The sequence below is a fragment of the Cimex lectularius genome, unplaced genomic scaffold (genome assembly GCF_000648675.2).
Source record: "Cimex lectularius strain Harlan isolate CLEC.00 unplaced genomic scaffold, Clec_2.1 scaffold23, whole genome shotgun sequence".
Taxonomy (NCBI): domain Eukaryota; kingdom Metazoa; phylum Arthropoda; class Insecta; order Hemiptera; family Cimicidae; genus Cimex; species Cimex lectularius.
This window is the reverse complement of record NW_019392690.1, coordinates 2336938-2352081: the sequence shown is the minus strand read 5'-3', so window position 1 is coordinate 2352081 and position 15144 is coordinate 2336938. Positions and strand designations below refer to the sequence as shown.

The window sequence follows — 15144 nt, the reverse complement described above, 5'->3', positions numbered from 1 at the left end:
AGTCTGCTTATCCTTGCTGGTTTCATCCAACACTGAGGATGGCGAAAAGCTGAAACGAGTCTAACTGACCAACGCAGCTTGGATAAGCGTCAAAAATATCAGTAACGACCAAATTATTTAAGTGTTTTTGTTTACATTAATTAATAATTTTGATACAATATCCTGTTACAAGAATTCCATTATTTATGTTGAAATAAATTTAAGTCTAAATACAAAAAGCAGGCTTAAATTAACCTAAGTAACTTCTTTTGACGAGGTCAAATCATTTTGGAATGCTCAAATTACCGTAGACAAAAAGTAACAATTAGGCGGAAATCCATTCAGAGAAGAAAAAGTGGAGAGTAGGGATATTAAATGATATACAAATTTCTCAAATTCGTTAAAATCTCCTCCTGGATTGAGAAAGTAGGGATAGGAGGGTGGAGTTTGTGGGGCGGCAGCAGGGGGCGGTCGGATGAAATCATCCCCCGTCGGAAGGGATGAGAAAGGGAGCAGTGCATACACATCCCTTAAGTACGGCGCAGAAATAAATTGGAAACTTGCTGGGTATGGCAAGCCTGGGGGGATGTCGGGCATACGCACTTCCGGGTCATTTTCGAACACCCACAAGAAAACAAATCAAGATTTAGACAAAATGTAATATACATATAATGAAATATTCGGGGTGTAATATACTGCGCCCTTTAAGAGCTATTGTATCCTGTCAACAAAAAAATTCTTTGAACAGTTTGTATTATTTGTCAAATAGCATTTTTTACTTATTTTTACTTGTTTACAATAAAGAAATAAATAAATTTTCTGTCAGACAAGTAACGTTTCAATAAGTCAGATTAGTCAGCTTTCTAGCATTCGCCGAGGTACAGCATTTATCCTCAATTGGTAAGATCGTGAAATTGTTCTTTTCAATTCAAGATTTTCCAAGGAGTCAAAGGTTCAAAACCTTCACGACATTAAATAAACGATTTAAAAAAAACTGATTTATTCTCAAAAGCCAGGTAATTTTGTCTGTGCTATCGTTAAATTCGATTAACCCACCTCCTTCCTTTGGTTCATTATTGCGCGCCAACCCGCCTATATTTATGGCAAGGATTGAAAAATCGTCAATAAATTGAACCGATCATTAATAATAATTTGCGTCTTGGTGGAAGATGAACTTACACCTCCTGATGTTTGACACGTTATATGTGAATCACTTTTTATATTAAAAATAGATAGGTAGATAAATACTTTTATTTACAATATTATGAACAAACACAAAAGTAATAATAAAAAAAGGGGCGTCGGTGGCCGCAACGGTTTAGCCGTTGACACGGCGCTCATCACTGTAAGGTAAAGGTCCCGGGTTCGAATCCAGCGGCCCTTCAGTCGAACTCGACATACTTACAAATGTAAGTTTTTTTTTCAAAAACACCGGCACCCCGAGGGTTTATATGACCTCTGCTGTTTCGAACCCTCGTAAAATAAAAATCAATAAATAATAAACAAGTAAAATTACAAAAGCCGAGGCTGTCTGTCAGGAGATCACATTCATTTGAGAAAAGAAAAGAAAATGAATACAACGCAAAAATAATTATGATGACCAAACATTTAATTTGAATATTAACTAAATTAATAACAACAAAAAATGTTAGTTTCTGGTGCTAAAAATACAAACTAATACAAAAGAATAAAAGGAAAGTAAATACATTACTTGATTAGTAATTAAAATTTTTAACTAAAAAAATTCACTAAAGTTCCTTCACATAATTTATTAAATTTAGCCAGTGGGTTCCGTTTAAAATATTAACTAAGGCACATACGACAGGTGTTCAGAACTTTAAAAAAAATGTTCCTAATATATCTTCATTTTCTACGGTTTATGATTAACATTTAATAATTCACCAAATAATAAAGTTTTAATTACTAGACCCAAATCATCAGTATTTACACCCAAATTCATGGAGTCCACATTCAGTCTTAGTTGCCTATGCTATGATACTCCTTCAAGCGACTTTCTTCTCTGTTCCTTTTCACAAAAATTTATCATTTTATCCTTAAGACGAAGTCCATTTATGCCCCATTCTTCTAAAGAACCTAAAACAGTGCGATCTCCTACATACCTCATCCAATAATTCCTCTCTTGGAACCATAGAAGTTTTAGCTTCATTAATTCAGAGGGTGCTAAATTGAGTTAAATGAATGGCTGGAGTTCTAGGACCCTTAATATCTAAAATGTAAGAAGAAAGTAGAAACCTGTATCGGAAGGCATTTGGCTTCGACATAAATCATGTAATTGGAGGTGTTACTGGAAAGCTTAAACAATTTTTTTGGACACTCTGGTTACAGAGTGTCGTTTTAGATGGCCCGGCTGAATCTCCCTTGAACCAATGAAGCTATAAAAAAAAACGTATTTAATATTTTTTAGTCTAGTTTCAAATTAGACCTTTTTTGGATAAAAATTATACAGAGTACCTCAGGCCCAGTTCACCTTCAACAAATACGACCCTATAATCCTGACACGTGCTCTTCGGTTCGTTTTGAATGGAATACTGAATGTATTGAATATGTACTATTTTAAAATGTATTTACTTCCAAGAATTAAGATTTGCTCTCATAATGAGAGTTTCACAAACAATAAAGGCAATTAATGTTTACTTTAGTGAAGCCGATTGCACCATTTTTTTCAGCGTGAAAAATCCTTTAAAATGATGTGTCAGGATTTTAGGGTCGTATTGGAAATTTTAAGTTGAACTGGGATTCAAGAGAAATTCATCCCGGCCATTTAAGGACACCCTGCATAATATATATATATATATATATATATATATATATATATACTGTTCTTCTAGCGCCTTTATTCTCTGTTTATTTTGATAAAAAATTATCATTTTATCCTAACATGAAGTCCATTTTTGACCCATTCCAGTACAGAACCTAAAACAGCACAATCACCTACCTTCCAGGTACAATCCAATAATTCCACACATTTTCCATTTCCACTCCTTGAACCAAAGTATTTTCTTTTTAATTAATTCAGAGGGCACTAAATTCGGTAAATGGGATAACTATAGTTCTAGGACCCTTAATATCTAAAATATAAGAAGAAAGTAAAAATCGGCTCGGAATGCATTTGGCTTCGACATAAATCATGTAATTCGGGGTGTTACTGAGAAACTTAAACAATTTTTTTTTACACTCTCTGGTATATTAAGAATATTATATTAATAAAAAATAACGGTATAATATAATTTATGACTATAACAAGATATAGACAAAGTAAACAGTTTTTTTATTTATTTTAAAAATAGGTTATGATATAAAATAAAATTTATATTATAAACCAAATAATACATCTTGCAAAGACAGCAGATATTGTATAACAGTGGTGAAATACAAAACCATTACTTACTATTTAATTACAAAGGATTAAATAGGGAAATACATAAAGGCACCATTTTATGGTGGAAAGTGTTCATTATTTTGTTGGGTTAATTTTAAGACGGGTGTTTCGGGTAGATTCATTAAGTTTTGATAGTGTTCGATAAAAAAAGATGTATTATACTTTTGAGAACTTATTTGAAATTATAAAATTGTTGTATATTTTCCCTAATTTTTACGGTTGAAACCAGTTTTAGAAAGCTGTACGGCTACAGCTAAAGTAGCAATTTTTGGTGTAAGTTATTAAAAAGTTAAACGTTTTGATTTGTCGTGGAGGTAGTTTGTTGAATTGTAAAGCGCACAGTTTAGTCGAAGTTGAACCGCCTGTAGCCGTCGAATCTGTATCCGTACGCCGGCGAGTTGGCCGTGTCGATCAGGGCCGGGTTCCTGTGGCTGTAGAAGGTCCCGTGTCCGTGGGCCGGCCTCGACGAACCGTTGGGCAGTCCGTACGCCTTCCTCGGGTAGAAAGCTTCGAACCTCGTCTCTTTCGAAGGGAGGACCGTGTCGATCAGCTTGTCCTCCGGGTCATAGCACTCCGCCCAGACGAGCACGAGGCACAGGAGGAAAATCTGCAAAACACGTTTTATCTTTAAACATCAAAAAATACTGACGGCGTGGCCACGTTGACATCGAGAACACAAATCGTTGCACTTTGCATAGGACGTGCCACCTGGCCACAATCGGCCATGCGAAACGCAATTATTGCAATCAAATACTGTTCCCAACTTGACCAACTCAAAAAAGCTAAAAAGGAATAGCAGTGTCTGTTATTCATGCCTACTTGACACTATACTCATATACAATAAAAGTTTGTAGCTTGATCTGATCATCGTAATTGATCTATGCTCGCAGGTTATGTCTGTTTTCACATTCCAATATGTTCAATAGTCGGAAACGCTTCCTATGCTAGATAACTATGCTACTTCCGTTGAATATGACCAAATTGTGAAAAACATCAGTCAGAAGAATCCAACGATACTGGACACACCCACAACATTAACCCTTTTTTCAAAGCCTGACAATTATGCTCCCTATAACGCTCGTGCGGTTAGGTGGTCATTAAACGATTTACCTTTCCCAGCCTTCACGCTATTCGATTTTTTTCTCTTATATAAGCATATGTGACTGTACTATATGTACTATGTATGAACATATTTTGTGGTTATTATTATCATTAATTTTATTAACTAACACATAGAACATTTATTTGTAGCATCCAGATATGCACGCACAAATTTCACGTAAATAAAAAAAAAACTCCTAAGACATGCCATATAAAATGGAACAAACTTCTCAAGGAATCCCAATTTGGCTTTCAGATGACTCCTAGATATTTAAAAGGTTGTTTTGGTTTATTAGCATTTCGGCTTCTCGCCATTTTCAGTCACTTGTTTATGTGATTTTCATTTAGTCGGGTCTCTTGTCCACTCATTTCGATCTATCTGGACGCATAATCTTGCTGCAGGTTTGCAAGTCTTATGTCTAATGCTTAGATAAAGAAGTACAGGGCACGACGTACACTAGCTTACTGTTCATCGATCGTAATCTTAAAAACCAGAATGACCGAAAAATGCTTGCGGTTTTGCAGTATAGTTCGAAATTTTTATCAGTTAATTTATTAATTTGACTTTCTCCTTGAGATGCTGGAGGTTTGTCTGATTTTGAAAACAAAAGCTGAAAATAGTTCAATTGAACTGCATCCATTAAGCCAGACTCTTAGATTCTAGACTGGGCAGACAAGGATGGACGTAGATGATCAAGTTAAAGGTTGTAGTTTGGTTATAGGTTGTAGTTCCTATCATTTGGTCTGCCCAGTCTCACTTGGGTAGCACCAGGACGTCATAACGCTAGTATAAATTGATTAACAAAAGTTGAGTTTCATCAAGCTGATCTCTAGTTTGAGATAGATTGTCAACCTCGGGCAATGGTTTTGTCTGACTAACGGATTTAAATCGTTCGCTAATAGTGCTGGGTCTTTCTGCGTCTATTAAATTATTTTAAACTAGATTAAAGTTATAGAACGACAACGCAGTGACCTTTTTGTTGTTGAAGACCTCAATTGTCTGTGACCGTCCACTACAAGCATGAACGAAAGCTAAATCGGACTCCTTCAAAATTCTCCTCCGTGTAATATCGCTTTCATTTCCCAGGAGAATAACATTTTTAAAGGTTTTGCTTGAGAATTAGTCTGTAGATTAAATTACAATAGAGAAGGAGATTCTTTACGACCAGTATTGGTCTATTGTGAATCTCCATCGTCTAGAGCTCTTCATTAATCTTAAATCTTTTTACCCGAAAGCTTTTCCAAAGACTTCCGAAGGCTTCTATTGGCCCGGGCTTTTCCTTTCCCAGTAGTAGGAATCACAGCCTGCAGCAATCTTCACACCAATAGAGTCCCCGCTGTTTCTTATTTTTCTTGGCAGGCTTGTTTCGTCCATCAAGTCTGTACAGACCTTCAGAGTGTGCAGTGTCCAGTAAAACTAATAATCTTGTCCTAAAAGTCCTACATTTACTAGTAATGCCGTTTCAGTAATAGTCCTTTGATGAACTTCTTAGCTCCTGGGCTACATTCGCATTGAACGCACGACTCATTTTTAACCCATTGTCTGAAGGGTCCACGTTTTTAGCAGTTTGGTATGCCACAACAGAGTACGTGAACAATAGGTGTCTTCATCAAACTTTTTCTCTGTCTATTCGTTGCCCCTTGTTCTCTGAGTCTGATACTACCTATCTACTTATATGAAACTTTAAAACCCACAAGCAAAATTTGGATGACTTATGTCCCGCTCGGATCGTACTTGGTAGAGATGATTGTTTACGGGATGAATGCCGGAAAGCTCTTGAGATCAGTAGGTGGAGGTGGACCAGAGGGCAAAAAGAGATAGCACTCGGCTCGGAGTTAATCAGAATAAATCTGTTCAATATCAAGTTATGTTATTCCATTAATTGTGGTAATCACTAATCAAAGCTATGATTAGTTCCATTATATTTCGTGGTCCGATTGACCAAATAACTTCTTTCGATTAATTAATCTTTATGTAAGGTTTTGGTTGAAATGAAAAAGTTAGTGTCACGAACGTGATTCGAACACACGACCTTCGGCTCAATACGCCGCTGCTCTATCAATTGAGCTATCGTGACTTTGATCCACTCGGACACAACTCCCCATCTCAATCTACCTATGATTGGTGTAAAACTGTAGAGCTTTTTTTTCACAAAACGATTTCGTACTTATTCTATTTTGAAAATATATTATTTGAATTAGTTATCAAATTTTATAGAGATATGTTATTCTGGGAAATAATCTCCATCAGCATCTATAACCGTTTCCCAACGAGTCGCTAGCCCAAGCTCTTTTTATAGAAGTTTGGGTCCCGGGACTTAAAAAATAAATTTATCTTATTTTCCAGCTCTTGGCGATTATCGAACTCCTGATTGCGCTTAAGATAGTCCCTGGCTAAGAAAAGGTAAAAATCAGACGGATCCAGGTCTGGAGAATACTGAGGCTGTAATAGAACAACCAAGCTTCATTATCACTTTGTCGTTTTAGTTGTGTTAGGTCTCGCGATGTCCTGGTGAACTTATACCTTTTTTGTTCACAAGAGCCAATAATTTGGGCCAGGGCAAGAGATACTCATCGCAGTTGGCCTGAGTAGATTTCTGGGGTGGTCTGACCACGTGACAGTGCGCACTGGCTATCAAAGCATAACCTTTTGTTAGAGAATATTCAATTTTTTCAACGGGACAGGGTCATTCCTTGTATGACCTCGTGGTGGTACCGTACAGGATCCATTTTTCGTGTCAGTCCGGTCAAAAATGCCTCTGTTTTGTAAAAGTAAAAAAAGGCAAACGTTTAGACACTGTAGGTCGCTACCTTCTGTCAATTTATGAGGAACCCATTTCCACGTCTTCCCAAGTAAGCTAGAATAGCTTCAACGCTACGATGAACACTCTGGCTAGCTTTTGACAGTCTTTGAATCGAATCAAGTTCGATAGCTTCCGTCAATTCTTCGTCATTCAAGACAGAACGTCTACCAAATCTTCATCTTCAATAACCGCATTCCCAGAAGTAAACTTTTGGGCAGTGCACTTATAGTTTCATCACAGAACACAGTACAAACCGAACTTAAACTCATAAAATACAAATAACGAATTATGGGTTTTGAAACCATGAGAAAGAAATTTTATAATTTCAATAACTTTTGTCTTTGTGAACTGGTGCATTATCCTCTTGGTAAAGATGCAAGCACATAAGCCTCCTATCTATATAGAAATGAAGATTAACGGTATTGAAGTAATTACAAATGAAAAATAGAACTTTTTTACATGGGAGTAAAAATTGTATACTTTAAATGATCAACAATCACGAGAAAAAAAAGATTGAAGTAAAGGTCGCGAAATGGAGGGGATAAATGAGAGTATCCATCTTCAAGCAATCTCTCCAATTATTTGAATGTAAAGCCACGCTTTTGACGGACAAGTGCGAAAAGTTGTAATTAATAACGATATGACAAGTGGAGTGTTTGAGTATTGGGAAAGAGTTTCGGGGTTGCAAGTTTTCCTGTCAGGCTTGGCAATCTCGCCGGGCTGAGTCTTTCGTCCGACAATTCGCGACCATCCGTCTCATAAAAGGGCAATGGAACAACTGGAATTGGAAGAAAGTGCTTACCGTTTGTGTTGACATGTCTTTGCAGGGCCGTCACGTGCACTGTGTTCCTTTGAGCACTTTCTCTCCCGGTTCCCACTCTTGCACAATGCCCTCACACCAGAGACGGAACGGCCTTGCCATCGCCCACTCCCTCGGTTCGAAATGTCAAAATGTTACGTGCTCAGTAAAAAAAAAAAAAAAAAAAAAAAATACACAGTCTGGTCGGAGTCGTCCAAGACATTTCCGAATGACTCACGGGCTCGGGGTTCACTTCCGACAAACACTCGTCGACCATGATAAACCTCCAAAAAGCGTGCCACAAAAACTGGTTCTCAAGAGTTTTTTTTATGTTTTTGACCTAAATATGCAATTACAACTGTAATTTTAAAACTTTTCGGTAAGTTCCGTTAAAATGAAGTTGTTCCGGGACCGTTTTAAACCTTCAGCTAATGGTCGGTTTTGAAGTCACCACTTTGAACAAGAATGATCTGTTTACTTATTGACAACAATTGACTGTTTACTACAGAAGAAATTGTTATCTAAACTATTCGTATTAAGAGTCCACGAATAACATATTTTAAGACAGAGGTTTGGACGAGATGTTCAGTGATGCATGAATCGATTACCGCGTTGGAATTTTTCTGACCACTGGATCTTAAAAGTAAACTACATATGTACAAAGTCTTAGATGAAAAGCCCATTTGTTAAAATACTGGGCAGCAGAACACTGGAAGGTCCCTTCTACACCTACCTTCCTAAAACGTTGGGTAAAATAAAAATTATTGTTTGCCAAATGCCGTGAGATTACCTTCTGTGGTATGCGGTGTGATGAACCTGTAATTTGGTCCGATTTTTTGGTATTCCTATTTTGGCTGGGTAGCTCTACCAGATGGCATTTCTCTTCAGTAGTGACTCACGCACTGTCACCGAGTGCATTAGATCACTATAAGCCCAGCGCAAGAATATGGTGTATCGTACGAAGGCAGGAAGCATGCAAGATTGCGGAGATCATGCCTACTGCGACACGCTCATATCGGCCTGGGTAAGGAACGGTGAAGTGATGGGACACGGACTACTTATATATAAACTCTACTGTTTTTATGCAGCCTCCTATTGCAGCCAGGGTTAATCTATCCTTAAGGACCCGGCTAAAGGACGCAACGCAACTGTGTATGCCATAAAATTAGCAAATACAGTGAGAGCGGGTGGACTTCGGCTGGGGAGTGAGCGAAACCCGAAGGGGTGAGCCTACGAATCGTCGGAACCATTCCTCTCCGAAAAATGGGAGGCTTGGGCCAGTCATGGTCGATAACCTTTTCCCTGAAAGAATAATGTAGACCATCACGGCCGGCGGTTAAACAGGAATAACCCGTGGTATGGGTCGCAACCTGAAAAAGTGAGCTTCATATTCACGGGCACCCCTTCTCACTCTTTTGCGTTCTATGTTATTCCTGAATACCCCTTGGTTTCTAGGTGGGGGGGTTCAGGCGCAGCACAGAAAGCATGGCAAACTGTCTAAAGCACAAGCTGACTTCGTACACTGGTGAAAGAAATCGTCATTGAAGAACGGCTGGTGTGCGATCAGTTTCACATGTGGGTGGGTAGGTGAACCGGATCCTGTCTGAAAAGAATATGACCGACTGTATTACCACAGGTGGACCAATTAGCTATGGGTATTCGTAGTGGTTCGTTGGCGAGATTCCTAGAGGGTATTTTGAATGCTGCCAGAAACCCTTTACTGAACAACTGGTTCCCCTAGGGGTGGTTCGATTCCACTTAAAACGAAGCGAGTGCCGGCCTGTAATTCGAAAGTTCTTAGCTGGATGAGTCCTTCCTCTCGGGAGTGATGGAAACCCATTCTGTCGTTTCTGTCATTTCAAATCATTTCTGAACTTTGACTTCTCGCCGTGCGGTGCTGGTCATGCTTATCAATACTGATCCTCCCGTCGGAAGGGGCAAGTGGAGAAAAACTCGTCCTGGTTCTTAAGGATTGGAGGTTTTGTGAACTTACAAGAACACCATTCTCTCGTAATCAGAATTGCAGCGCCTTCCACCTTGTTATAAAAACGTCTGATAAGGACACGCGCTAGGTGCGGACGAAAAGAACCTCATCGTCTCTCAGGAGATGCGACCCCAAGAGAACTTACTTCCCTTCAGTGGAGCGTCTGTAGCACAGTGCCTTACGTCTACCCTCCTTATAATCGTGGCTATACTGAAGATGATAACAAACGCGTATGTTCTATTCTCAACCGTGAGCACTATCCGTCGTTACACAGCTTCTCAGAGAGCCATCTAACAATCGTGCTCATGACACCCAAGAACTCGGGGTCCTTTCCTTTGTCGTTTCTGCAGGATACAAATCCGTAATTTAGTTGTTATCGATCATTTTAACTCGCTTACCCTTGCTGGTATGGAACCTAAATGTTCTGAAAGAATTTCGTGTTTTATTTGTCGAAATTTCTTTATCTTTATCAAGGATCAGTCGATTTAAAGTATCATCAGGTGTGTTTACGGTAAAAGAGTTCATTTACTTCCTCATTGAATGCCATATCAGTTGAATTTTGTTTATCTTGTAACAAATTTGGCACTCGACATGATTTGTAGACTCTTTCTTGAATCAATGGATCGGATAAGGAAAACCATAGAGAAAAGATGCAATATAAAAGTCTAGCTGATGCAATTTTTTATGAAAAACTCGTATGTCTTCAAAAACATTGAATATCTAAAATGGCGACCATAAAGGTAGTCGAAAAAACGGTCAACTCCAAAAACGATTGCAAGAGACAATTTATCTAATTGAGAAAAAGTTAATAAAAGTTCTGCGACAGTCAGACGTAAATACAGTTGGGTGTTCTGTCGTTAACAGAATGCGCAAAAAACGCTGCAATGCCAAAAGGACGTCGTAAGAGTCAGGTATTGAAGGGTCGAACGGTAAGGTGACACGGTCCCTTGATAGTTCATAAAAGCTCATCGATTTGTGTAGACCAGAAGAATTATTTTTCTTTAATAACCTCCGTAGAGAACGAGAGTTGAAATGTCCAGTAAGAATACAAACTAATCACCAATAGTTTCTCCATGCACTAGAATGTCACCAAAGTCTTTTACCAGTGAATAAATTACTGGCGAGAAACCGCAAGATTTTGCCATGAAATGGACTTGGATATAATAATTTTCTGATCCTAATGACCTTCGAAATATCGTTAATAAATACTTAGAAAAATAATGGGCCGAGTAACGATCCCTGAGGTACACCAGATGAGATTACTGTTCTTTTAGAAGTTACTATATTAAATTTTACATATTGATTTCTATCTTGCAAATAGGTGCTAAACCATTTGAGGAGAGAACCATGTATTCCAAGAATGATTAATTTTCCAATAAGAATACAAAAATCAACTTTATCAAATGCCTTGGCAAAATGTAAATATATTGTGTCAACCTGTTGCTAGGACTTCGGTTGTTCTTGAAAAAGAAGATTTGTTGTTGGACGAGAAGGGTGGAAACAATGTTGTTCAGGTATTATGTAAAGGTTTAGTAAACCGACAGTATTTAACTAGGGTTTTTAACCTAACCATCCCTAAATCAGAAATTTAAATACCTCTGCTATTACCAGTTGCAGATATTTCGTCTATAATTTGTAACATTTCACCGATTTCCACGCTTATGTAAAGGTATTACAAAACTAACTTTGAGGAGGGTCGGGATCTCTCAGACAAATTAAAATTAGGATGCATTGTTAGTCGGCGAAGACGTAAGCTCTCTTTGTCACTTCTGGACTGTATTTCGCCCTGGAGCGTCTCATCCGAGCTATGAATGAAAACGAATTTCATTAAAAGTAAGTCCAGGAGGAGCCCGTGAAGGAAAATATCATTGAAGAGTGCCTCATCGGTTACTAGTATTAAAAGCAGTCTAGATATTAGGGATGGGTATCGAACCCTAAGACATAGATGTTTGACGTCTGTAGTGATTGGAATGTAAAACATCGATGGCAAAAAAACACCGGTGCCATGTTTGGCTATCATCGATGTTCTGGTTTGCCCATTTTATCATTTTTCTTGAATTAGCTGTATTTATTATTATTCTAATAGCCAAAGATTATTTTTTATTTTCCAAGGAGGTTTATGACAGACAAACATCTGAGGTCAGCGCGTGTTTTCTTTCTTTTTCTGGTCTTTCGCGTATTTTGTTTTAAACTGCAGCCAATCGAGTGTCTCTATCGGATTACTGACTCTCTGCTTTTGTGTGTATCCTACTACTATTTGTACCTCAGATTGTCAACTGTAGAATAGATATAAATCAACTATTATAACCACAAGCTTAGCAATATGGTCACATTCATTCCCCAGAGAACTCCATATTTCTCAGGGAAGAATTGAACCCTCCATTCACGCTAATAAATTATTTTTACTCTGTACATCTGGCAATCTACTCACAAGGGGACGACCAGGTTGATGTGTCACGAATTTGAACCAAACATTTTTTGGTGATTCTACACTCCAAAATATCGAACACATACGCCATTTCTTGTGAATAAGCTCTGGTTTCGCAGAAACAATTTTTTGAAAGTTGACATTTTCCGTTTTTCGTTATTTTTACATCGCCTTTCTACTTGCTCAGATCAACTATGTGAATATGTCATTTTACAGCAGTTTTCTTGTTGATTCCAACATAAATCTACTAAAAGCTATAAAAATTTATCGGTAACCAAAAATTACTAAAAAGCTGTTATCGGAATGAATGACTAAAAGGTTTTTAACGTCAAATAGACCATTTTAGAGCGAGAGCGAGAGAGAGAGATAGATAGATAGATAGATAGAGAGAGAGAGGGAGAGAGAGAGAGAGAGAGAGAGAGAGAGAGAGAGTGAGAGAGAGAGAGAGAGAGAGATTGTAATGCCCGATCCCAATGGTTTATTGGGAAATTCTTGAGGAATCGGTCAGTAAGTAAATTTATCAATTTGCCACCAACGGTCTCTCTCTCTCTCTCTCTCTCTCTCTCTCTCTCTCTCTCTCTCTCTCTCTCTCTCTCTCNTCTTTCTCTTTCTCTCACTCAGATATTCCGATAACGACTTTACAAAAATCGTAAAAATGTCAGGGGTGAATTTTAATTCAAACAAAAATTTATATCTAGGTATCTGTAGAGGTGCCAAAACGAAATTTCATATTAGTTTCACAAAAAAAATGTACACCCTAGTTTAGTTGAAAAATATTTGGTTTTTAGACATTTTTCGTTACAGTAATGTACTCTACATTTAAAAAAATCTGTAAAATGATATATTCACAAAGTTGATTTGAGCATGTGGAAAGGCGAAATAAAAATATTAAAAAACTGAAAATTGCAACTTAAGAAAAAAAATTTTGGCGAAACCAGGTCCTATTCCCACGTGTGACGTATACGTGTTCTATATTTTGGAGTGTAAAATCACCAAAAAAAGTTTGATCTAAATCCGTGACCCACCAACCTAGTCGTCCTCTTATCATATGTCACACACTCACTTCAGACAACTCGATATTCCAGGGGGGGAGCAGTCTATTTATGAAGAATGAATGATCCCTGAAAGTTTTGCATTATCTCTTCTTTTAATTATTAATAAAAGTTGTGATAATTGGGTTAAAATTAATTTAAAGGTACATATTGCAGATTCTTGTCCATTTATTTTGATTAAGTTTCTCTTCATCGTTCTGATTAATTTTAAATTATCCCGTTGTCAAACGTCAAAGGTCGTTCGAGTTTAAAAGCCAAAGCTGACGTGTTTTATTATTAACCGGGCCTCCGGATATTTTCCGGCTTAGCGAGTTTACAGTTAGACAAAAAAGAGCACCTCCGTCGAAAAGATTTGAAATGCCTGGGCGAAGAAGCTCCAGATAATACTGATAATGGGCCCAGTTATTTCCAGTTGAAATTACTTAAGCGTTTCGTCTTCAACAATTTGACAAGACCGAGTCAACGACCGATGAGGGGAAGGAAGAGAAAAAAAATTATGGTAATTACATTATAAAAGCAACTCGAGCCCATGCATTACGCCCATTAACCAACGGCTATTGCAGCCTTTGTCTTAATCTTTTTTTACTTTATTTTAAACTCCCCCTTTGGCCGGGCTAATAAAACCCCAAGAGAAAAAAATCCCTTCTCATAAATGAGTTGGAGACCGATTTAGTAAGTCGGTTAATAACATTTAACACGTTTTAACTGCCTCTTAGTTATAATCAAAAGGATATAACTGGTCTAGTTACAAGACGGATTGAAGACCGGGACAGTAGCTGAAGCGTCATACCTGAAAAATATCAACATAATTCAAAAAAGTCTATTGCGTTCGGTAAGGTTGGCAGTTGGTCAGTTCTACCTGTGCTTGAGAAACATGCTTAAACCACACGACGATCACTGCAGATGGTGAAATCCAACAGACCAATGCAGCGAGGAACGACTGACCAGGTGATCTTACACAACAACCTTGCAGACCTGAACAAAACATCTAACCATAATTGTTGTTTTATACAGTGATAATACCCGATTTAATATTCAATCGATAACACTCTTGACGTTGCTGGTTCTTCTTTGAAATTTTTCATTTTTAGAGACTTCTGTGAATGGGACAAAATTAGTCTGTCAGACATCTTCAGTGCATGGCCAGGAATAGAAGGATAGTAGAAGCAAGGCAGCAAGTTTATGCCCTGTGTCTCCAAAGCAGATGTACAACCCACCACTGAAGATGGCAAGACCTGACAAACCAAACTGAGGATGAACAAAATGTTATGGTATCATGTTATGATGCGACATCTCCAACCCAGCAGATACTCTAAGGGAGCATCAACAGCCCCTTTTTGTATGTTGCTTTTACTACTAACCTGATGGCAACTAACAGTGTAGGTATAGACTTGCACAGTCTCAAGGCACTGCGAGAGAGGAGTCACATATAAAGGCTTTAGATGTTTGCTCGCAGTAAGCGATTGAATTGCAATATGGTGAACTGAACTCATAAAAGTCACCAGTCTTTCCCCATTAACACTCTGCAGTAAGGCTATTGAGTCCCAAGGGTCAGTAAAGCGTCTAGAGAATAACCTGGAAAAAAGACTGATTGGAA

The 15144-nt window shown here is 38.0% G+C and overlaps 2 protein-coding genes across 3 annotated transcripts in view; one reads left to right on the top strand and one right to left on the bottom strand.

Moving 5' to 3' along the window:
- LOC106660920 (sodium-coupled neutral amino acid transporter 9 homolog) overlaps positions 1-15144 on the top strand; it is a 111097-nt gene that overhangs the window by 33201 nt on the left and 62752 nt on the right. The window lies entirely within an intron of this gene.
- Positions 3163-8193, bottom strand: LOC106660983. Its single transcript, XM_014384072.2, has 2 exons — positions 8087-8193; positions 3163-3986 (listed from the first exon to the last, which is right to left on the bottom strand). The coding sequence occupies exons 1-2, from the start codon at positions 8099-8101 to the stop codon at positions 3723-3725; spliced, it is 279 nt and encodes a 92-aa protein (XP_014239558.1). The 5' UTR covers positions 8102-8193; the 3' UTR covers positions 3163-3722.